We start from the raw sequence: 26,575 nt of genomic DNA, 5'->3' as shown, positions 1-26,575 counted from the left end.
TCCTCAGTCAGGACTTCATCTTCCTCAGTCAGGACTTCATCTTCCTCAGTGTGACATGTAGCATCAGATCATCATTCAGCTCACTGTGTTCAGCAGCAGTTATGTTTCTGTAAACCTGACAGCGTTTCTGTTTTATTTATAGAAGCATCACATTGTTGCCTCTCGCAGCATCATTCAGATTCTTTTATTGTGTTTTTATTTGTATTTATTTAGTCTTCTTATGTGTGAAGGACTCTGGACCAATGATATTGTGTTTAAAGTGATATAAATAAGTTGAAGTTGATGCATCAGCAGCTTCACCATCGCTGGCTACAACACCAGCAGCATTTCAGAGTAAAAGTCAAATGTTGAGCTGCATGTATTCTGCTGTCATTTCACTGATTACGTTATTTTATTTAGCGTCGCTGTCATTATGACTATGACAACATGATGTAGATGACAGGTGATGTGATCTACAGGCTGACTGTGTAGTTATTCTATCATATTTACAATATGATTTTAGAAGCCCCTTTTCTTCTGAAGATGAATTCATTGACCTCTTTTATTCATCCTTTAACAAGGTCTACAGATATATCAAATGAAGGAGCACGTTGATCTTCAGACTCAGGTTATTTATTAATGATGTAATGTACTCAGCAGACATGTGAGGTCATTATCAGCTCCTCTTCAACATCTAGACTGTTGGTCATCTACAGCATCCTGATGGCTCTTCAATAAATGACAGATGAAAGGTGTGTAAAGCTAACAGCTATGGTAAGCTCTGCATATAACTGGTGGTTGGTGCTTCATGTTTAGTCACCATTCTTTAGCTGCTCTCTAATCTCTGCTCACTGCTGAGCTCCTTGGAGCTTCCAATCATCTCTGACTTCAATCATCATTGTATGTTACTGCCTAGTTTAATAAGTACAAGTTAGTCCTGATCTCTAGCATTGCTGGCTATGGCCCATCATGCAACAGGGCAGACTGGACAAGTTCACATTGGTAGCTGTTCAACTCATCATGCCCGTTAGCATGGCTGCTGCTAATGGAGCTCTGGTTTTATTATATCGGCTTATGATTGACATGTTTAATATTCTTAGTGTGCAATAAAGAAACCTATCATGCTCATTATTTAGTTTCATCTCTTAGATTATTATTATTATTATTATTCAAGATAATCCTGAAAATTATGAACCAAACAGTGAAGGATGTGAATTAAATAAAAAGAAAACAATCTACCAAAGTTACAGTCATTGAACTCACTCCAGAGCCAGTTTACAGTGTGGACTCTCCTGTACAGCAGACAGAAGCTTCTCTGATGAACCAGACAGTTCATAGAGCCACAGGTGCAGCTCTGTCAGATGAGGGTTGGACTTCACAGCTGAGGTCACAACTTCACATTCAGTGTCTGAGAGTCCACAGGCAGTAAGTCTGTAATGACACAAATATTACAACATATTATCATGAAGTGGCTCAAGGTTCAGACTAACAAGGAGAACACATGTTTGAATCTCAAAAACTAAAATAATGTATTAAAGTAAGTTATTAACAAACTAAATGTAAACTCCATGTGTAATGTGTAGAATCAGTAGTGTAGGGAAGTGCATGGATGAGAGGAAATGTGTGCTAGACAATAACAAACACATGAAGCAAAGAAAGAAAAGAGATGTTGCTGGTGGAAGAGAGAGAGGGAGACACTGAGCAGGCCAGCTTTGATAAGGTGATCCAGCCCAAAGCCCAGCTGATGCTTCAGCCTGATGACTCCATTATTATTATGAGTTTATTCCTTTAATATAAAACAACAGTTGAGAGATAAACAGGAAACAAGAGGAGAGAGATCAGTGGAAGCTGCAGTTATACTGGAAGCATCTTAACCAGTAAGCTACCAGAACACTCCCAGTTCAGCTGATGCTGTCTCACTGTGCTTGAATGAAACAATCATTCTCATCACTCTCTCTCAGACCTGCACACTTTAATCTTTGTTTAGCTTTAATCTTGCAGATGAAGGAGAGAACATGGAGTTACATTGAGGCTTCCATAATGTGCACAGTGTGTGTGTGTGTGATCTGATCCCATGTCTGTCTCCACTAAGTTAACATGAGGACATCTTGATTAGAAAACCACTTTTACTGTCCACTATGTTTAATGTGACTGCAGGATATTTAGACTCAGTTCAGCTCAGTGAACAGTTCCAGTTGAGAAAGATCATCTCTCTTTGCTACCTGCTGCTGTCAGGTTCACATCCATAAGCAGCTACATTTACTGACTGTTCACAAACACTAATGAAACTAATAATCAAAGATGATTCAGATCTTATTTTAAAGCCTGCTGAGTAAAATCAGGTATTACCTGTATGTCTGATTATATATCATGTAATAATAACTTTTCTGCTTTCACTGATAACTGTAAAATACTGATAGATGTTGATAAAATGCTGCTGTAATAAAACCTCAACCACAACCTCTAAAGTCCTTCAAGTGTTTCACCAGGTTTGAATGAATCCTCCAACACACAAAGGAAGAGAAAGAGAAGAAAACACTGTCAAATCCAATAATGACTAGAAATAAATAGAATAACTGTTCATTAACTTAACAGCTATAAACATCAACATTATTTAAACTCAACATTTAAACAGCTCAACAACATCTGAGACTAAATATAACTGACATGTTATTTCACATATAAACAAGTAGAGCACTATTTTAACTATAATAAAACATTTATATTATTTATATTTGAAGAACTAAACTACTAATCTACACTGATTTATAATGTTAATCACATCTGGACTTACTCAGCCTTTCTGCAGTTCTTCACAGCTGGGATCAGTCTCTGTCGTCCCTCCTCTGACGTGTTGTATTTCTCCAGGTCCAACTCATCCAGAACCTCCTCTGACATCTGCAGCATGTAGGCCAGAGCTGAGCAGTGGATCTCAGAGAGTTCCTTCTCTGATCTGTTCTCTGACTTCAGGAACTCTTGGATCTCCTGATGTACTGAGCGGTCGTTCATCTCCATCAGACAGTGGAAGATGTTGATGCTTCTGTCAGGAGAGATATCATCACTGTTCATCTCCTTCAGGTTGTTGATGGCTCTCTGGATGGTTTCTGGACTGTTGTCTGTCTGACCCAGCAGGCCTCCTAAGAGACTCTGGTTGGACTCCAGAGAGAGGCCATGAAGGAAGCGGACAAACAGGTCCAGGTGGCCATTTTCACTTCTGAGAGATTTCTGCATGGCTGCCTCCAGGAAGTCATCCAGAGATGAGTCGTCTTCTTCTTCTTCTTCTTCTTCTGTTTCTCCCAGGAAGTCCTCCAGTACCTTTGTCTTCCTGCTGGTGTAACAGTGGTACATGTAGACTGCAGCCAGAAACTCCTGAATGCTCAGATGAACAAAGCTGTAGACTGTTTTCTGTAAGATCACACTCTCTGTTTTGAAGATCTCTGTACAAACTCCTGATAACACCGAGGCCTCTGTGACATCAAGACCACACTGCTCCAGGTCTTCTTGGTAGAACATGATGTTTCCTTTCTCCAGCTGTTCAAACGCCAGCCTCCCCAGCTTCAGAAGAAGGTTCCTGTCAGCCTCCGTCAGCTCCTGTGGACTCGTCTCAGGTCCCCCGTCATACTTGTTCTTCTTCCTCTTTGTCTGAACCAGCAGGAAGTGTGAGTACATGTCAGTCAGGGTCTTGGGCAGCTCTCCTCTCTGGTCTGGAGTCAACATGTGGTCCAGAACTGTAGCAATGATCCAGCAGAACACTGGGATGTGACACATGATGTGGAGGCTCCTGGATGTCTTGATGTGTGAGATGATTGTGCTGGACTGCTCTTCATCACTGAATCTCCTCCTGAAGTACTCCTCCTTCTGGGGGTCAGTGAAGCCTCGTACTTCTGTTACCCTGTCCACACATGAACGAGGGATCTGATTGGCTGCTGCAGGTCGGGAAGTTATCCAGATGAGAGCCGAGGGAAGCAGCTTCCCCTTGATGAGGTTTGTCAGCAGCACACTGACTGATGACTTCTGTGTGACATCAGACACGACCTCACTGTTGTTGAAATCCAGTGAAAGTCTGCTTTCATCCAGGCCGTCAAAGATGAACAGAACTTTACAGCCAGCGAGCTTCTCTGCTGTGAGCTTCTGTAATGTTGGATAGAAAACATGGATCAGCATAAGCAGACTGTACTGCTTATCTTTGATCAAGTTCAGCGACCTGAATGAGAACAGAATCAGCAGACTGATATCTTGGTTGTTGGAGCGCTGTGCCCAATCCAGAGTGAACTTCAGCACTGAGAAGGTTTTTCCAACGCCAGCGACGCCGTTCATCAGAACCACTCTGACTCTGTGTAAGACTTCACAGATGTTCTGATCCTTGGTTGGAGCGTCATGGACGGTCTTCATCTTGGAAGCTGTTTCAAGCTGCCTCACCTCATGTTGGGTATGAACCTCTTCAGTTTCCTGTTGGTCAGGTAAGACTTTAAAGATGTCCTGACACTTGATTGGAGCGTCATGGAGGGTCTTCATCTTGGAAGCTGTTTCGAGCTGCCACACCTCATGTTGGGTATTAACCTCTTCACTCTGTCCCTGTGTGATGTGGACCTCAGTGAAGATGCTGATGAGGAAGGTTTTAGTTCCTGCTTCATCAGTTCCTTGAGTCACACATTCACATGTGCTGCTCAGACTGATCTGATGTTCATCTAAAACCTCCTGCAGACCACTTTCTGCTGAAAGAGAAGAAAAAAGGTAGAATGAAACAGAAATCAGTGTGACTGTTAATGTTCAGTAGGATAGAGGAGGTAGATTCCTGTTTTCAGAGATGATGACATCAGCAGACAGATCTTCAGTCTTACTTTGTACAGTGCTGGTCTGACTGTCTGTCTGCAGTCCAGGTCTGGTTCTGGATCTTTTTCCACACTGGGGACAGGAGGAGTGTCCTGATGAAGCAGACTGGTCCCAGTATGAGGTGATGCACTGTCTGCAGAACCAGTATCCACAGCTGGTAGAGACTGGATCCTTCAGGACGTCCTGACACAAAGAACAGCAGGACAGCTGCTCCTCTACAGAAACAGCCCTCCTCTTCCTCTCTCTGTGGACATGAACACATTCTTTATGTCACATGACATTAGTGGAGGCCAACCGACAGCTCACAAGCTGCATGCAGCTCTTTCCCCACATAAACAGTCCAGACTGTCAGTATTTACACACTTACACACTTTCTGTTCTTCAGCCTCTGAGATTCAACACATTCAATTTGAAATAAAATAAACTACAATCACAAGAGTTCATCAGTAATTAGACAGAAACAACAATGTGTCAGCAAAGGCAGAGAAGAAGAAGAAGACTGTAAGCTAGTAAACATGTAAACAATGCAGGATTTAAAATAGATGTTTGATGAGGAGGGAAGTGGATTCAACACATTAGTTACACCACAAGGAGACACACAATGTGTTTTGGTAAGTAAGTCAATGAGAACATGACTTTAGTCTGTTAGTAAACTCCACAGGCTCCTTTAAGCTACTCTGATCCATTAAAAGTCAGGAACAATAAGCAGGAGGAAACTGAGCCAAACAGAAAAGTCCACTAGTGAAAAATAACTGACTGCTGCTCTTTTGTGTTGTGCTGCTGAACAGAGAGCTCTGCTAAATATCTTCATAATGCATCTTTTCATTCGTGTTCCTCTCTCTCTGTTTCTGCTATAGTCTCTCTCCCTCTGTGTGAGTGTGACGTTAAACATCAGACACAGTTTCCTCTGCTGCAGTGGTCAGTCTGCAGTGATAAATCAGCTGCAGCAGGCTGTTTCTATACATTTACATGACCTCCTCCCATATTTAGTGTCTTTGAACAGGAACATGTTAAGACACAGTCTGTATTACATGAGACCAAACATTGTACCTGCTGCTGCAGTCCTTTAGTAAATAAGGACAGACACAGTTTGACTTGTTAGTAAATCCTTAGTAAATATCACCCTGGGTTACCTGCTGCTACTTTACATTTATTGACTGGAAAATCAAACAGCAGCCCTGTCTCTGTCTCTGGTTAACATGAACATGAAGATCTGTTGGAGATTACAGCTGAATGGAAGCTACTTCATTATTTCTTTCCTTCATATCCACACTACAACCTTCATGAAAGCGTCTCACTGAATCATCTTCAGGTCAGTTTACAGTAGAAACAGTCTCTTACTTTGTGTCTGAGGGTCCAGGTTCATTACTGAAGTTTAGAAGTTGACCATTAGACCAGTCACTCTTCATAGACAGACAGCTGGATATTACAGACTCTGCTCCGTCCTCCTCTTCCTCCTCTTTCTTCATCTTCTGGAGTCTGAGAGGTAAAAAAGTAACACTGGAGACACACACACATACACAGTATAATAAACCTTCAATGTTGAGATTCAATGTTCCTCTCTCTCCTCTCTACTCCTACTGGTCAGTTGATGTTCTCCCACTTTGAGTCTGGTTCTGAGGTTTCTTTCTGTTAAAATTGAGTTTTTTTCAAGTGCTGCTCATGTGGGAATGTTGGGTCTCCTTAGAGACTCAAGAACCTTATGAACCTACTAGAACACTGTGCTCCCAGCTCATAGAACCTCATGAACCTACTAGAACACTGTGCTCCCAGCTCATAGAACCTTATGAACCTACTAGAACACTGCGCTCCCAGCTCATAGAACTTTATGAACCTACTAGAACACTGTGCTCCCAGCTCATAGAACCTTATGAACTTAGAACACTGCGCTCCCAGCTCATAGAACCTTATGAACCTACTAGAACACTGTGCTCCCAGCTCATAGAACCTTATGAACCTACTAGAACACTGCGCTCCCAGCTCATAGAACCTTATAAACCTACTAGAACACTGTGCTCCCAGCTCATAGAACCTTATGAACCTACTAGAACACTGCGCTCCCAGCTCATAGAACCTTATGAACCTACTAGAACACTGCGCTCCCAGCTCATAGAACCTTATGAACCTACTAGAACACTGTGCTCCCAGCTCACAGAACCTTATGAACCTACTAGAACACTGCACTCCCAGCATGCAGGTCTACTTGTGGTTCCTAGTATCTCTAAAAGTAGAACAGGAGGCAGAGCCTTCAGTTCTCAGGTTCCTCTCCTGTGGAACCATCTCCCAGATTGGTTCCGGGGGGCAGAACCCTCTCTACGTTTAAGAGTCGGCTTCAAACCTTCCTTTGTGATAAAGCTTATAGTTCGGGCCGTTTCCAGCTCCTAGTTTATGCTGCTATAGGCTTAGATTGCCGGGGGACTCCCATGATGCACTGGGCTCCTCTCTCCTCCTCCCTCTCTCTCTCTCTATCCATCCATCTATATCCATTAACATTCATGTTCTATTAATGCATCAATAAGCTAAACTTCTTCCCCGGAGTTGTCTGTGCTTTCTGGTCTCACAGGTAATCTGGGCCTGTAGACGTCTGGATGACAGATTCCAGTCTCGGACCTTCAATGTGCTTCTCTGTCTTCTCCTTCCTCTCTCTCCTCTCCTTCCTCTCTCTCTCCTCTCCTTCCTCTCTCTCTCCTCTCCTTCCTCTCTCCTTCCTCTCTCTCCTTCCTCTCTCTCTCCTCTCCTTCCTCTCTCTCCTCTCCTTCCTCTCCTCCTTCCTCTCCTTCCTCTCTCTCCTCTCTACTCCAACCGGTCGAGGCAGATGTTCTCCCACTCTGAGTCTGGTTCTGAGGGTTCTTCCTGTTAAAAGATGTTCTCCCACTCTGAGTCTGGTTCTGAGGGTTCTTCCTGTTAAAAGATGTTCTCCCACTCTGAGTCTGGTTCTGAGGGTTCTACCTGTTAAAAGATGTTCTCCCACTCTGAGTCTGGTTCTGAGGGTTCTTCCTGTTAAAGGGAGTTTTTTCTCTCCACTGTCACCAAGTGCTGCTCATGTGGGAATGTTGGGTCTCTTTAAATGAAACCTGAAGAGTTCGGTTTAGACCTGCTCTATGTGGAAAGAGCCTTCACATGACTCTGTTGTGATTTGGTGCTTTATAAATAAAGATTGATTGATTGATTGAGAACAGCAATCAAGCATCTTTCACTAAATGAAAAGATATAAATAAAGAAATAATGCAGTCACTGCTCAAAGACCAAAAGGATCAGTGACTGAATTATAAAAAGTTTTATAAAATAAATATTGTTGTAATGTAGATTATCAAATGATATTAAACTGAATCATCTTCAGGTCAGTTTACAGTAGAAACAGTCTCTTACTTTGTGTCTGAGGGTCCAGGTTCAGTACTGAAGACTGGACCATCACCTTTAGACCAGTCACTCTTCATAGACAGACAGCTGGATATTACAGACTCTGCTCCGTCCTCCTCTTCCTCCTCTTTCTTCATCTTCTGGAGTCTGAGAGGTAAACCAGTAACACTGGAGACACACACACATACACAGTATAATAAACCCAGTCCTGCCTCTCAACTTAGTAGCTTCTTATTAGTTTACATGACTTTAACTACAACCATGTGTGTTTTCTAGTCATCACAAAGAGAAACTTTGACTCTGGTTTAAATCCAACAGACAGACTTCAGATAAACATGTGTGTGCTTCTTAACTGTGACTTCTCTCTATTTAGAGCTCAGCAGTGAGTCACGTGACATCGCTGTGAGGACGCACAAACCAGGAAAACAACAACAGGAAACAACGTTTAACACCTCAAACTCTGTCATTTCACATTTAATCAACTAAACAATGAATGTGATCAATAATCATCAGATTGATCAATAATGACAGTAATCATTATTTACAGTCCTGATATTAACACTCACCTGCCTCACACTGTTTTCCTGCTTCTGCTCTGATGACTGTGAAATGGCGTCTGACTGAATACTTTCACCTGTTGCTACCTGTCTGCTCCTCCCTTCTTCTTTACAAGGTGTGTGTGTGTGTGTGTGTGTGTGTGTGTGTGTGTGTGTGTGTGTGTGTTAGATAAATAATTGCAGGTCAGCAGGAAATAACATACTGCATACTACATCACTATAATACTGCAGTACTTTTACTGTAATACTGCATACTACATCACTATAATACTGCAGTACTTTTACTATAATACTGCATACTACATCACTCATAATACTGCAGTACTTTTACTGTAATACTGCATACTACATCACTATAATACTGCAGTACTTTTACTGTAATACTGCATACTACATCACTATAATGCTGCAGTACTTTTACTGTAATACTGCATACTACATCACTATAATACTGCAGTACTTTTACTGTAATACTGCATACTACATCACTATAATACTGCAGTACTTTTACTGTAATACTGCATACTACATCACTATAATACTGCAGTACTTTTACTGTAATACTGCATACTACATCACTATAATACTGCAGTACTTTTACTGTAATACTGCATACTACATCACTATAATACTGCAGTACTTTTACTGTAATACTGCATACTACATCACTATAATACTGCAGTACTTTTACTGTAATACTGCATACTACATCACTATAATACTGCAGTACTTTTACTGTAATACTGCATTAAACACTGAAGAACAAAAACGTTTCACGGGTCAAATTCATGAAATAAAGAAATAATTTCCTCTGAATCTGATTTGTTTCAAAAACTCAACATCCTGCTTATAAATATAATAAATATGAGTAATATTGAGCAGATGGTGCATTTAAAGACATCTAAGAACATTCAGATTTTCATGAACGCACCATCAGACTTTCAGCTCTGAATGAACAGAGTTAAATCATTGAGTGTTTGATTCATTTAAATTGTATTAAAACAGTCGTGATGTGATGAAGACATTCAAATGTATGTGTGAGTGAATAACAGCAAACATCTGTCTGCAGTAAAAAGTGGAAGCTGCAGCAGAAGTTCATCACAGCTTTAAACTGAATTACAATGTTGAGAAAAACCTTAATTCACATTTCATCTGGTTCACTTTGGAGTGAATTCAGTAACCATGGCGACAATCTGATTTCTCACAAACAGTTTAAATGTTTGTGTTCTCATCTGTAATATTATTTATATTCACTTTAAGTTAGATGACCTCATATGTTCCATATATGATCCCATAATATATGATTCACAGTTTATGTTTGTTGTCATACATCCTGGCTGGGTCCCAAACCTCTCCTTTATTCACTCATTCACTGCTCCCTGAATAATAAACACTAAATAATTCACTCATTCACTGCTCCCTGAATAATTAACACTAAATAATTCACTCATTCACTGCTCCCTGAATAATAAACACTAAATAATTCACTCATTCACTGCTCCCTGAATAATTAACACTAAATAATTCACTCATTCACTGCTCCCTGAATAATAAACACTAAATAATTCACTCATTCACTGCTCCCTGAATAATAAACACTAAATAATTCACTCATTCACTGCTCCCTGAATAATAAACATTAAATAATTCACTCATTCACTGCTCCCTGAATAATAAACATTAAATAATTCACTCATTCACTGCTCCCTGAATACTAAACACTAACTAATTCACTCATTCACTGCTCCCTGAATAATAAACACTAAATAATTCACTCATTCACTGCTCCCTGAATAATTAACACTAAATAATTCACTCATTCACTGCTCCCTGAATAATAAACACTAAATAATTCACTCATTCGCTGCTCCCTGAATAATAAACACTAAATAATTCACTCATTCACTGCTCCCTGAATAATAAACACTAAATAATTCACTCATTCACTGCTCCCTGAATAATTAACACTAAATAATTCACTCATTCACTGCTCCCTGAATAATAAACACTAAATAATTCACTCATTCACTGCTCCCTGAATAATAAACACTAAATAATTCACTCATTCACTGCTCCCTGAATAATAAACATTAAATAATTCACTCATTCACTGCTCCCTGAATAATAAACATTAAATAATTCACTCATTCACTGCTCCCTGAATACTAAACACTAACTAATTCACTCATTCACTGCTCCCTGAATAATTAACACTAAATAATTCACTCATTCACTGCTCCCTGAATAATAAACACTAAATAATTCACTCATTCACTGCTCCCTGAATAATAAACACTAAATAATTCACTCATTCACTGCTCCCTGAATAATAAACATTAAATAATTCACTCATTCACTGCTCCCTGAATAATAAACACTAAATAATTCACTCATTCACTGCTCCCTGAATAATAAACACTGAATAATTCACTCAGCAGCAAATCAAGATTTCTGACTCTAACTAATCTTCATCATTTTGTGTCGTCATCATCAGCTGTAGAGTCATGTGACGGTAGTTTTCACGTCTTTAAAATGTGGACTCTACTTTTTTGGTTCCATGGTGGAATATTTGAGGACAAAATACTCACCAGACACTTTATACGGTTCACCTTGCTGGTACCGGGTTGGACCCCCTTTCATTGTTGGTGGCAGAGATTCAACAAGGTGCTGAAACATTCCTCACACATTTTGGTTCATATTAACATGATGACATCACACAGCTGCTGCAGAGCCATGATGACAATCTCCTGTTCCACCTCATCCCAAAGCTGCTCTGTTAGACTGAGATCTTTGAGTCCAGTGAACTCATCGTCATGTTCCAGAAACCGGTCTGAGAGGGTCTGAGCTTTGGGACATGGAGCGTTAGAAGATGGTCCACTGTGGTCTTAAAGGGACGGACATGGTCAGCAGCAGCACTCAGGTGGGCTGTGGTCTTTAAATTATGCTCAGGTGGTACTAAAGGGTCCAAAATGTGCCAGGAACCCCCCCTCCTACACCATGACCCCCCCAGCAGCAGCCTGACCAGCTGATACCAGGCAGGATGGATCCATGCTTCATGTTCTGACCCGACCGTCTGAATGTGGCAGCAGAGACTCATCAGACCCGCCGATGTTCTTCCAGTCTTCTATCGTCCAGTTTTGGTGATCTTCAGTTTCCTGTTCTGAGCTGAGAGGAACCCGGTCTGGTCTCCCGCTGCTGGATCCCGTCTGCTTCAAGCTTCCACATGTTGAGCCTTCAGAGACGGTCTTCTGCAGACCTCGGTTGTAATGAGGAGTTATTTGAGGGACTGTTTCCTTTCTATCTGTCGTCAGTCCAATTTGTCTCACCTGTGGTGTATGGAGCACTGGGGATTTAAGGGCTGTCTAAATGTTTGTTCACTCTCTCTCTCTCTCTCCTTCAGACTGGACTTGGGTTCAGGCTTCCACCTGCCATATGGACCTAAGTATTTCTACTTCCTGCATTCAACACTTCACACAACACCTTTCACTCATCCATACACTGCACACATGACTGACTTTTAAACATAACATTTTAATTAATGATGAGTAAACACCAAAGATTATCCAAACTGTACTAGTACTTTACTGTAGTACAGTTAGAGGTACTAGTACTTTACTGTAGTACAGTTAGAGGTACTAGTACTTTACTGCAGTACAGTTAGAGGTGCTAGTACTTTACTGTAGTACAGTTAGAGGTGCTAGTACTTTACTGTAGTACAGTTAGAGGTACTAGTACTTTACTGTAGTAGTTTGAGGTACTAGTACTTTACTGTAGTACAGTTTGAGGTACTAGTACTTTACTGTAGTACAGGTTGAGGTACTTGTACTTTACTTTAGTACAGGTTGAGGTACTTGTACTTTATTGTAGTACAGTTTGAGGTACTAGTACTATACTGTAGTACAGTTTGAGGTACTTGTACTTTACTGTAGTACAGGTTGAAGTACTTGTACTTTACTTTAGTACAGGCTGAGGTACTAGTACTTTATTATAATACAGTTTGAGGTACTTGTACTTTATTGTAGTACAGTTTGAGGTACTAGTACTATACTGTAGTACAGTTTGAGGTACTTGTACTTTACTGTAGTACAGGTTGAGGTACTTGTACTTTACTTTAGTACAGGTTGAGGTACTAGTACTTTATTATAATACAGTTTGAAGTACTTGTACTTTATTGTAGTACAGTTTGAAGTAATTGTACTTTATTGTAGTACAGTTTGAGGTACTTGTACTTTACTGTAGTACAGTTTGAGGTACTAGTACTTTATTATAATACAGTTTGAGGTACTTGTACTTTATTGTAGTACAGTTTGAAGTACTTGTACTTTATTGTAGTACAGTTTGAGGTACTTGTACTTTACTGTAGTACAGTCTGAGGTACTAGTACTTTATTATAATACAGTTTGAGGTACTTGTACTTTATTGTAGTACAGTTTGAGGTACTTGTACTTTATTGTAGTACAGTTAGAGGTTCTAGTACTTTACTGTAGTACAGTTTGAGGTTCTAGTACTTTACTGTAGTACAGTTAGAGGTACTAGTACTTTACTGTAGTACAGTTAGAGGTACTAGTACTTTATTGTAGTACAGTTTGAGGTACTTGAACTTTACTGTAGTACAGTTTGAGGTACTAGAACTTTACTGTAGTACAGTTTGAGGTACTAGTACTTTACTGTAGTACAATTTGAGGTACTTGTACTTTATTGTAGTACAGTTAGAGGTACTAGTACTTTACTGTAGTACAGTTAGAGGTACTAGTACTTTACTGTAGTACAGTTAGATATACTAGTACTTTACTGTAGTACAGTTAGAGGTACTTGTACTTTACTGTAGTACAGTAAGAGGTACTAGTACTTTACTGTAGTACAGTTAGAGGTACTAGTACTTTACTGTAGTACAGTTAGATGTACTAGTACTTTACTGTAGTACAGTTAGAGGTACTTGTACTTTACTGTAGTACAGTTTGAAGTACTTGTACTTGACTGCAGTATAGTTTGAAGTACTTGTACTTGACTGCAGTATAGTTTGAGGTACTTGTACTTTACTGTAGTACAGTCTGAGGTACTAGTACTTTACTGTAGTACAGTTTGAGGTACTTGTACTTTACTGTTGTACAGTTTGAGGTACTAGTACTTTACTGTAGTACAGTTTGAGGTACTTGTAGTTTACTGTAGTACATTTAGAGGTACTAGTACTTTACTGTAGTACAGTTAGAGGTACTAGTACTTTACTGTAGTACAGTTTGAGGTACTAGTACTTTAATATAACAAGCTTTTAAAATCCAACACATAGTTAAAGATGAAACCAGTCAGCAGTGTGTAGTCGGCTCACAGCTCAGATGTCTATGAGTTGTTAACAGCTCCACCAAATACTGATTCTTCCCTCTAAACTTCTCACATGCTTTCATTTCAATAAATGTTCAAATGATCCAATATTTCAGCAACAATCGAAGCTCTGCTGTTACATCTACCAGTAATAGTTCACTTACCAAATATTACTGTAAAGTCTTTATGAACTAAAACACATTGTTTGTAACCAGCTTCCAAAATATACTTTACCAGTACCTTTAACACTATATTAATCTTATTTTGTGTTTAACTGCACAAATAAAAGACTTTACTAAATATAAAGTGTGATATTGTGTGATATCAATGATGAGAGGCAGAGACTTTACCTTCAGTAGAGTTGTGTTTATTGCTGAAACTATCAGAGACACATGATAACATGGACAGGTTCTGTCTCTCATAGCTGAGCTCTACATACTCTGCATGCTGCTCTTCATCATTCCCTCATACCAATACCACTGGAGCCCTCTGCTGGTCCTGACCTGCAATCACATGCACACACTTCATAACACAAGAACACATTATAGAAACACATTTGGTCATTTACATTATGAAGAATATTAAATCACATTAACATAGTTCATTAATCTGAATGAGCAACTATTAACTGTTTAATCACGGGAGCTAGCTAAACTCTACGAAGCTCCATTTCAATTCAAAACGTTTCTAACAGTTTTCTAGCTTAAACTCGGTCTGAAACACATCAGAGAGATTTAAAATGTCTTTAGTGATACGTTGTGACACGTTGACACACATGACTAACCTGTTTTATAGAAGAAAAGCAGAGACAGGAGACGTTAGTGTTCATTCAGCACGCTGTTCTGTCTGAGGAGACGAACTAGCTTGTTTTGGTGGATCCTCCCCCTGCTGGCGGAACAGAAGAACTACACTCTACAACATAACGATTAAACCCATAATAACAAGAATATATGTTCATCTGGCTTTATTCACTAAAACACATTAAATAACATTTCCAACCTGACAATATTGACCATTTGTAGCTCTCACAACAACAACCACAAATACACTGAATTTCAATGTGATGGATTTTTATCAAAAGTTATATTGTTTAGAATATTGAAATACGAAAGACTTAAATTGGACTAAAAACTAAACTAACAAAAATACAGCAAGAAAAAAAACAGTAAAACACACAAAAGGTTCAAATGTAGGATATACAGCATATAAATCAATCAATCAATCTTTATTTGTATAGCGCCAAATCACAACAGTTACAATAAAACTAAATAAGTGGTAGATCAGTGGATACAAATGATGGCACAGATAGATTTCAAAGAGCTGTAAGGACACATAAGTCAACAGGAGGTTCAGCTGGAGATGAGTTGGACAGTGGAGAAGATACATTTCATGTTTTTAATCAAGTTGTGTCCGTTTGCATCATTATCGCTGTGTGCACTGTTGTACAATACATGCAAGATGCTGCACTAATGTAGAAAACTAGATGGAAAGGATGTTATTGGATAGGGCTGGATCACATGATCTCACCTACAAGTTGAAATGATATAGTTATTGTTAAAGACAGCTGAGGCCTGTACTACAAAGCTGGATTAACCTATCCACGATATCTCTCCGTTACCTGGGTTGACTTATCCAGATATTCGCAGTCCAGGATAAACGGTACTACGAAGCTGGTTATCAACTCGGTAAATCAACCCAGGGTTTTCCAATCTGGATCTCTGCGCGCTCACATAAAGGGGAGGTGTTTGCAGCGTCTGACCAATCACAGACATGGAGAAACCCTGCAGAGCAGCCTACTTTACCCTTTACCATGGAGGAGCAGACAATTATTCTTCAACAATATGAATAATTCAATCACATCATTCAGGCCAAAAGCAACTCTGTTGATGCAGCAAAGGCCAGGAAGGAATGCTGGCAGAAAATAGCTGACTCTGTTAATGTGTAAATTCATGAGATCATACAATATTAATTTATCGGACAATATAAACGGACAGCACTCTGATCACACAATGCCACTTTATTACAGCACAGACGTTTGAGGCAGATCGCTTCCTCAGTGCCCTTCCTTTCATAAGAGACATTAAGTTAGTTTAATATTCAACATTCAAAATACAAACCTATTATGCTTCAACCATTTGAGTGAATGATTTCAAACCAACTGTATAAAATACAGAATAATATCCCTCATGTGCCTCAATGATTATTTTTTAAATATATATTTTGGTCAATTAAAAAATTGCATCTATCCCTAAAAGCTCATTCTCTCCTAAGCGCTCCTCTCACGAGCCGCACCAATGTTGACAGGATCTTTTAAGAATGGACAGGTCATTTTCTAAGAGAGCTGATTGGTCAGGAGGTGGTGCTTTTGTACTCATTGATCTCTTATCCAGAACATAACCTGCTCCGGAGCAGGTTTAGCCGTTCAGCATAAGTTACCATGGTGATTAACCCCGGTAAGAAGTGAACCAGCTTCGTAGTACGGAAAACCCAGGGTTAACCCTGAAGTTATCTCGATAAGAGAAAATCCAGCTTCGTAGTACAGGCCTCAGATTGGCTGAGCAGTGTTTACTTATGTAAATAACTTGTTAAATATCATAATGAGATATAAACTGTTCATTTTAACATCATATTTCTGCATATAAAAGCTGGATACATTTAATATTTACACACATAGTTTAGTCCCATAACCTTGGTAAGTTACCTGCCTGGTTACCTGTCTATACACATAATATACCAAATGACCACTGTTTCATATTTCCAGCTGAGACTGTGAGAAAACTACAACACGTCATCATTATTTCTACTCTGCTGCTCTGACTGTGGTAAAACAACCACGTCTCACTCTCTCCCAGCAGTAATCCTTCTCCTGCTGAAAGTCACAGTCAATTCTCTTCTGCTTCATTCATTAGTTTTAGTCCTCGTTAACTCTCAGTGTGATTCTGAGACGCTTGATAAATATGAGCCCAGGCTCACAGTCTGACTTATAACACCTGTTTTTATCTTCAGCTACATCCAGAGATAACTGTTCAGTTTGGAGTCAGTTAAGAGACTTAAGTGAAGACGACAAATCCAGATCCAGACTCCAGATGGATCATCAGGATCCAGCTGATCCTCTCTCAACACTCCTGGATGTTCACTCTCACTCTGACAGAGATCACTTCCATCTGATGAGAGAAGAAGAAAGAACAGAGGAGATAAATGAGTGTTTAGTGAGACTCACTTGATCAGCTGTCAGTCAGTGATGCGGCACATCCAGTATAAAGAGCAGCAGGGACTTCAGTCCTGTTCAGACCAGAAGTGGAACAGCTGTGCAGCGTAGCTTGCTTCCTTTCAGCTCTCATGTTAACGTGTTGGAGTGAACACACTGAGCTCCAAGCTCACACACCTGCACACACTTTTACACACTAAGTGTGTTTCCTCTGCAGATTTCACTCAAGTACACAGAGGAAATAAAGTGCTGAGAGTCATGAACACATCATTACTGCAGAAACAGAGACATTCACTCATCAGTTTACTGATGGATTAACTGCTGATACATGTCAACTCTTATCAAAGTTTAAAGCTACAGAGTCTCTGTGGGATTTGAAGATGTTTCCTGCTGTTAAATCATCACATGACAATCAGTCAGAGCTCTCAGCTAAACAGCTGCTGTGATTCCTGGACTTCAGCAGAGGTTCTGGTCTGTATAAAGACCACATGGTTACTAAACGTAATGATGCTTGTGTGAAATCAGAGCCAGTGATTTGCAGGCTGCAGTCAGACTGATCTTAGAGCTCTGACAAAGATGAACTGATCAATAGTTTAGTGTTGAAATGAGAGAACAAACACTTTGAGATCAGATTTGATGATGAGGATCACTGTCTCTATACATCTTGTAAGGCTGTCAGCTGTAATCCAGCTTTATTTCCTGCAGACATCAACACAACAACAACAGTCGTCTTCACATCAGCTCGAACACATGATCACAACAAGCTTCTGGCTCATCTGATTGGCTGACTGTTCTCTCTTTCTGTCTTTCTGTCCAATCCTGAAGCCTGTCACCATTCTCCTCTCACAGCTTCACTGAGGAAAGCAGCACCGTACGCGTGAGTGTGTGTGTTACAGTGTGTGTGTTTGTTTGTGTGTGTGTATTGTAGTGTGTGTGTGTGTATGTGTGTCACACTGTGTGTGTGTGTGTGTGTGTGTGTGTGTGTGTGTGTGTGTGTGTGTGTGTGTGTTATATTGTGTGTGTGTGTGTGTGTGTTATATTGTGTGTGTGTGTGTGTGTGTGTGTGTGTAAGTTATGTATGAACATAAATTAGGTTCAGATGTTAAACATTAAGATCAACAATAGTAACAGACAGTCAGTGAACTGACCCCAGAGTCTCCAGTTTGCAGTCTGGACTCTCCAGAAAACCACACAGCTGCTTCACTCCTGAATCCTTCAGATTGTTTTCAGTCAGGTCAAGCTCTCTCAGATGGGAGGAGTTGTCCTTCAGAGCTGAGGCCAGATCATCACAGCTGATCTCTGACAAACTGCAGTGCCTCAATCTGAATAAAGAATAAATGAAGTCAGTTTAGAAACAAAGTTCATGTTTGAAATGATGAAATGTTTCATAATCTGTTCAGAGCTGAAGAAGATTTAAATGTAGAAGTTTAGAAAATGTAAACTCCAAACAGCTGAACCCAACAGGATGCAGGTTAGAAACTGTGAAATACAAAAAATACAGTGAAAAAGAGATTTTAACATTCAGACAAATATTCATGTCAACACTGAGTCATAAAATGCTGCTGAACTCAGTCACGTCTGTAATTAGAGGATCAATATGAAATCAGACATGTTGGAATAAAAACCTTCATTATTTATAACATGAGCTCTTCTTCCTGTATTTGGTAGTTTAGTAGGTATGTGTCATTAAAACATGTCATGTGTGGCAGTAATCATTCCTCCTGTCCATACTGACTGTGAAGTGGTCTCTTCCTAACACAGCTACACTGCAGGAAATGACTTCATAAGTTCAGATGAAGCTAATATGAGGCTTTGACAGTCTGGTACACAAGTTCAATATTTATGTGTCATTCCAACCATATCCATATAAAAATACACATGTAGGGCCTGATTTACTAAGATCCCAAATAAAAGGTGTTAAAGTGTGTGTGCAGTCTAACAGATTACATGTCTATTATTTATAGACACAGTTAATGTCAGCAACAAGTTTACACACATTTTTACATACAAAGACCTTTAACAGCTACATATTCATTTCTACCTGTATGTCTGATTATATATCATGTAATAATAACTTTACTGCATTCACTGATAACTGTAAAATACTGATATATGTTGTGATAAAATGCTGCTGTAATAAAACCACAACCTCTAAAGTCCTTCTAAATTCCCTCTTTGAGTTTGGATCCCTCCACTGCAGCTCAGCAAGGAAACACTGAAGAAACACAAACATACTTACTTGATATGTGGAACTCAGACTGCTGAAGCCTCATATTAGTTTCAACCATGGAAGTCATTTTTACTCACAACAAGACTGTGGATTTTAAATTCCTGAAAACATTTACATTCTACACATTTGTGTTCAGCAAATCCTGAAAATTATGAACCAAACATTTGAAACTTCACTGAAGAATTTAAATGTAATAAATAGAAATAAATCTACCAAAGCTACAGTCAGTGAACTCACATCAGTTCACTTCAGTCTACAGTTTGGACTCTCCAGTCCAGCAGACAGACGCTTCACTGATGAATCAGACAGGTCGTAGTTGTTACTCAGGTCCAGATGTGTCACATGAGGGTTGGACTTCAGAGCTGAGGCCAAAACCTCACAGTGAGTCTCTGAGAGTCCACATTCAGAAAGTCTGTAATGACACAAATATTACAACATATGTTATCATGAAAGAGACACTTTATATTTACTTCATGCATTTGATGATCAAACAGTTTGACATTCACGACTTTAATGAACATTTGATCTTCACATCAGTGGTTCAGATCATCTTTTTGAATATTTGAAATCTTTGTTTTCTGAGGCATTTTATTTCTTTAATGGACAGTTGAGAGAGAAACAGGAAACAAGAGGAGAGAGAGACAGAGAATGACATCCAACAAAGGTCCAGCACCAGAATCAAAGCACAGACCAGTAAAGCTTACCTGTATGTCTGATTATATATCATGTAATAATAACTTTACTGCTTTCACTGATAACTGTAAAATACTGATATATGTTGTGATAAAATGCTGCTGTAATAAAACCTCAACCACAACCTCTAAAGTCCTTCATGTGTTTCACCAGGTTTGAATGAATCCTTCAACACACAAAAGGAAAAGAAAGAGAAGAAAACACTGTCAAATCCAATAATGACTAGAAATAAATAGAATAACTGTTCATTAACTTAACAGCTATAAACATCAACATTATTTAAACTCAACATTTAAACAGCTCAACAACATCTGAGACTAAATATAACTGACATGTTATTTCAGATACAAACAAGTAGAGCACTATTTTAACTACAATAATAATGTTATATTATTTATATTTGAATAACTAAACTACTAATCTACACTGATTTATAATGTTAATCACATCTGGACTTACTGAGCCTTTCTGCAGTTCCTCACAGCTGGGATCAGTCTCCGTCATCCCTGCCATGATGTGTTGTACTTCTTCAGGTTCAACTCATCCAGAACCTCCTCTGACATCTGCAGCATGTAGGCCAGAGCTGAGCAGTGGATCTCAGAGAGTTCCTTATATGATCTGTTCTCTGACTTCAGGAACTCTTGGACCTCCTGATGTACTGAGCGGTCGTTCATCTCCATCAGACAGTGGAAGATGTTGATGCTTCTGTCAGGAGAGATATCCTCACTGTTCATCCACTTCAGGTTGTTGATGACTCTCTGGATGGTTTCTGGACTGTTGTCTGTCTGACCCAGCAGGCCTCCTAAGAGACACTGGTTGGACTCCAGAGAGAGGCCATGAAGGAAGCGGACAAACAGGTCCAGGTGGCCATTTTCACTTCTGAGAGATTTCTCCATGGCTCTCTTCAGGAAGTCATCCAGAGATGAGTCGTCTTCTTCTTCTTCTTCTTCTTCTTCTGTTTCTCTCAGGAAGTCCTCCAGTACCTCTGTCTTCCTGCTGGTGTAACAGTGGTACATGTAGACTGCAGCCAGAAACTCCTGAATACTCAGATGAACAAAGCTGTAGACTGGTTTCTGGAAAATCACACTCTCTCTTTTGAAGATCTCTGTACAAACTCCTGATAACACTGAGGCCTCTGTGACATCAAGACCACACTGCTCCAGGTCTTCTTGGTAGAACATGATGTTTCCTTTCTCCAGTTGTTCAAACGCCAGCCTCCCCAGCTTCAGAAGAAGGTTCCTGTCAGCCTCCGTCAGCTCCTGTGGACTCGTCTCATGTCCCTCATCATACTTGTTCTTCTTCCTCTTTGTCTGAACCAGCAGGAAGTGTGAGTACATGTCAGTCAGGGTCTTGGGCAGCTCTCCTCTCTGATCTGGAGTCAACATGTGGTCCAGAACTGTAGCAGTGATCCAGCAGAACACTGGGATGTGACACATGATGTGGAGGCTCCTGGATGTCTTGATGTGTGAGATGATTGTGCTGGACTGCTCTTCATCACTGAATCTCCTCCTGAAGTACTCCTCCTTCTGGTTGTCAGAGAAGCCTCGTACTTCTGTTACCCTGTCAACACATGAACGAGGGATCTGATTGGCTGCTGCAGGTCGGGAAGTTATCCAGACGAGAGCCGAGGGAAGCAGCTTCCCCTTGATGAGGTTTGTCAGCAGCACGCTAACTGATGACTTCTGTGTGACATCAGACACGACCTCACTGTTGTTGAAATCCAGTGAAAGTCTGCTTTCATCCAGGCCGTCAAAGATGAACAGAACTTTACAGCCAGCGAGCTTCTCTGCTGTGAGCTTCTGTAATGTTGGATAGAAAACACGGATCAGCATGAGCAGACTGTACTGCTCATCTTTGATCAAGTTCAGCGACCTGAACGAGAACAGAATCAGCAGACTGATATCTTGGTTGTTGGAGCGCTGTGCCCAGTCCAGAGTGAACTTCAGCACTGAGAAGGTTTTTCCAACGCCAGCGACGCCGTTCATCAGAACCACTCTGACTCTGTGTAAGACTTCACAGATGTCCGGATCCTTGATTGGAGCGTCATGGAGGGTCTTCAACTTGGAAGCTGTTTCAGGCTGCCTCACCTCATGTTGGGTATTAACCTCTTCAGTTTCCTGTTGGTCAGGTAAGACTTTAAAGATGTCCTGACACTTGATTGGAGCGTCATGGAGGGTCTTCATCTTGGAAGCTGTTTCGAGCTGCCTCACCTCATGTTGGGTATTAACCTCTTCACTCTGTCCCTCTGTGATGTGGACCTCAGTGAAGATGCTGGTGAGGAAGGTTTTAGTTCCTGCTTCATCAGTTCCTTGAGTCACACATTCACATGTGCTGCTCAGACTGATCTGATGTTCATCTAAAACCTCCTGCAGACCACTTTCTGCTGAAAGAGAAGAAAAAAGGTAGAATGAAACAGAAATCAGTGTGACTGTTAATGTTCAGTAGGATAGAGGAGGTAGATTCCTGTTTTCAGAGATGAGGACATCAGCAGACAGATCTTCTGTCTTACTTTGTACAGTGCTGGTCTGACTGTCTGTCTGCAGTCCAGGTCTGGTTCTGGATCTTTCTGCACACTGGGGACAGGAGGAGTCTCCTGATGAAGCAGACTGGTCCCAGTATGAGGTGATGCACTGTCTGCAGAACCAGTGTCCACAGCTGGTAGAGACTGGATCCTTCAGGACGTCCTGACACAAAGAACAGCAGGACAGCTGCTCCTCCACAGAAACAGCCCTCCTCTTCCTCTCTCTGTGGACATGAACACATTCTTTATGTCACATGACATTAGTGGAGGCCAACCGACAGCTCACAAGCTGCATGCAGCTCTTTCCCCACATAAACAGTCCAGACTGTCAGTATTTACACACTTACAGTTTCTGTTCTTCAGACTCTGAGATTCAACACATTCAACTTGATATAAAATAAAATAAACTACAATCACAAGAGTTCAACAGTAATTAGACAGAGACAACAATGTGCCAGCAAAGGCAGAGAACAAGAAGAAGACTGTAAACTAGTAAACATGTAAGCAATGCAGGATTTAAAATAGATGTTTGATGAGGAGGGAAGTGGATTCAACGCATTAGTTAGACCACAAGCAGACACACAATGTGTTTTGGTAAGTAAGTCAATGTGAACATGACTTTAGTCTGTTAGAAAACTCCACAGGCTCCTTTAAGCTACTCTGATCCATTAAAAGTCAGGAACAATAAGCAGGAGGAAACTGAGCCGAACAGAAAAGTCCACTAGTGAAAAATAACAGACTGCTGCTCTTTTGTGTTGTGCTGCGGAACAGAGAGCTCTGCTAAATATCATCATAATGCATCTTTTCATGAGTGTTTCTCTCTCTCTGTTTCTGCTATAGTCTCTCTCCCTCTGTGTGAGTGTGACGTTAAACATCAGACTCAGTTTCCTCTGCTGCAGTGGTCAGTCTGCAGTGATAAATCAGCTGCAGAAGGCTGTTTCTATACATTTACATGACCTCCTCCCATATTTAGTGTCTTTGAACAGGAACACGTTAAGACACAGTCTGTATTACATGAGACCAAACATTGTACCTGCTGCTGCAGTCCTTTAGTAAATAAGGACAGACACAGCTTGACTTGTTAGTAAATCCTTAGTAAATATCACCCTGGGTTACCTGCTGCTACTTTACATTTATTGACTGGAAAATCAAACAGCAATAGCAGCCCTGTCTCTGTCTCTGGTTAACATGAACATGAAGATCTGTTGGAGATTACAGCTGAATGGAAGCTACTTCATTATTTCTTTCCTTCATATCTACACTACAACCTTCATGAAAGCGTCTCACTGAATCATCTTCAGGTCAGTTTACAGTAGAAACAGTCTCTTACTTTGTGTCTGAGGGTCCAGGTTCATTACTGAAGTTTAGAAGTTGACCATTAGACCAGTCACTCTTCATAGACAGACAGCTGGATATTACAGACTCTGCTCCGTCCTCCTCTTCCTCCTCTTTCTTCATCTTCTGGAGTCTGAGAGGTAAACCAGTAACACTGGAGACACACACACATACACTGTATAATAAACCTTCAATGTTGAGATTCAATGTTCCTCTCTCTCCTCTCTGCCAACCGGTCAGTTGATGTTCTCCCACTTTGAGTCTGGTTCTGAGGTTTCTTCCTGTTAAAATTGAGTTTTTTTCAAGTGCTGCTCATGTGGGAATGTTGGGTCTCTTTAGAGACTCAAGAACCTTATGAACCTACTAGAACACTGCACTCCCAGCTCATAGAACCTTATGAACCTACTAGAACACTGTGCTCCCAGCTCATAGAACCTTATGAACCTAGAACACTGCGCTCCCAGCTCATAGAACCTTATGAACCTAGAACACTGCGCTCCCAGCTCACAGAACCTCATGAACCTACTAGAGCACTGTGCTCCCAGCTCATAGAACCTCATGAACCTACTAGAACACTGTGCTCCCAGCTCATAGAACCTTATGAACCTACTAGAACACTGTGCTCCCAGCTCATAGAACCTCATGAACCTACTAGAACACTGCGATCCCAGCTCATAGAACCTTATGATCCTACTAGAATACTGCCCTTCCAGCTCATAGAACCTTATGATCCTACTAGAATACTGCCCTTCCAGCTCATAGAACCTTATGAACCTACTAGAACACTGCGCTCCCAGCTCATAGAACGTTATGAACCTACTAGAACACTGCGCTCCCAGCTCATAGAACCTTATGAACCTACTAGAACACTGCGATCCCAGCTCATAGAACCTTATGTACCTACTAGAATACTGCGCTCCCAGCATGCAGGCGTACTTGTGGTTCTTAGTATCTCTAAAAGTAGAACAGGAGGCAGATCCTTCAGTTCTCAGGTTCCTCTCCTGTGGAACCATCTCCCAGATTGGTTCCGGGGGGCAGACAGCCTCTCTACGTTTAAGAGTAGGCTTCAAACGTTCCTTTGTGATAAAGCTTCTAGTTCGGACCGGTTCCAGCTCCTAGTTTATGCTGCTATAGGCTTAGACTGCCGGGGGACTCCCATGATGCACTGGGCTCCTCTCTCCTCCTCCCTCTCTCTCTCTCTCTCTATCCATCCATCTATATCCATTAACATTCATGTTCTATTAATGCATTCAATAAGCTAAACTTCTTCCCCGGAGTTGTCTGTGCTTTCTGGTCTCACAGGTAATCTGGGCCTGTAGACGTCCGGATGTCAGATTCCAGTCCCGGACCTTCAATGTGCTTCTCTCTCTTCTCCTTCCTCTCTCCTCTCCTTCCTCTCTACTCCTCTCCTTCCTCTCTCTCCTCTCTATTCCTCTTGCCTCCTCTTCCTCTCTCTCCTCTCTACTCCAACCGGTCCAGGCAGATGTTCTCCCACTCTGAGTCTGGTTCTGAGGGTTCCTCCTGTTAAAAGATGTTCTTCCACTCTGAGTCTGGTTCTGAGGGTTCTTCCTGTTATAGGGAGTTTTTTCTCTCCACTGTCACCAAGTGCTGCTCATGTGGGAATGTTGGGTCTCTTTAAATTAAAACCTGAAGAGTTCGGTTTAGACCTGCTCCATGTGGAAAGAGCCTTCACATGACTCTGTTGTGATTTGGCGCTTTATAAATAAAGATTGATTGATTGACTGAGAACAGGAATCAAGCATCTGTCACTAAATGAAAAGATATAAATAAAGAAATAATGCAGTCAATGCTCAAACTATAAAAGGATCAGTGACTGAATTATAAAAAACTCAGTTTTATAAAATAAATATTGTTGTAATGTATATTATCAAATAATACTAAACTGAATCATCTTCAGGTCAGTTTACAGTAGAAACAGTCTCTTACTTTGTGTCTGAGGGTCCAGGTTCATTACTGAAGTATAGAGGAGGATCTTTAGACCGGTCACTCTTCATAGACAGACAGCTGGATATTACAGACACTGCTCCGTCCTCCTCTTCCTCCTCTTTCTTCATCTTCTGGAGTCTGAGAGGTAATCTTGTAACACTGGGGACACACACACACACACAGTATAATAAACCCAGTCCTGCCTCTCAACTTAGTAGCTTCTTATTAGTTGACATGACTTTAACTACAACCATGTGTGTTTTCTAGTCATCACAAAGAGAAACTTTGACTCTGGTTTAAATCCAACAAACACACTTCAGATAAACATGTGTGTGCTTCTTAACTGTGACTTCTCTCTATTTAGAGCTCAGCAGTGAGTCACGTGACATCGCTGTGAGGACGCACAAACCAGGAAAACAACAACAGGAAACAACGTTTAACACCTCAAACTCTGTCATTTCACATTATTCTGACACACTTTAATCAACTAAACAATGAATGTGATAAATAATCATCAGATTGATCAATAATGACAGTAATCATTATTTACAGTCCTGATATTAACACTCACCTGCCTCACACTGTTTTCCTGC

General features: G+C 40.6%; 1 protein-coding gene across 1 annotated transcript in view; it reads right to left on the bottom strand.

The window, feature by feature from the left end:
- The window catches only part of LOC128364247 (protein NLRC3-like), a gene marked incomplete at its 5' end in the record, with an annotated part of 86,253 nt that overhangs the window by 10,586 nt on the left and 49,092 nt on the right, over window positions 1-26,575 (bottom strand). The window contains one exon of the mRNA XM_053324787.1: window positions 18,405-18,578. Within this exon, the coding sequence (XP_053180762.1) occupies window positions 18,405-18,578 (174 nt within the window). The remainder of the gene's footprint in view (window positions 1-18,404; window positions 18,579-26,575) is intronic.

The sequence above is a fragment of the Scomber japonicus genome, chromosome 9 (genome assembly GCF_027409825.1).
Source record: "Scomber japonicus isolate fScoJap1 chromosome 9, fScoJap1.pri, whole genome shotgun sequence".
NCBI lineage: Eukaryota > Metazoa > Chordata > Actinopteri > Scombriformes > Scombridae > Scomber > Scomber japonicus.
This window is presented reverse-complemented; position numbering and strand designations above follow the sequence as displayed.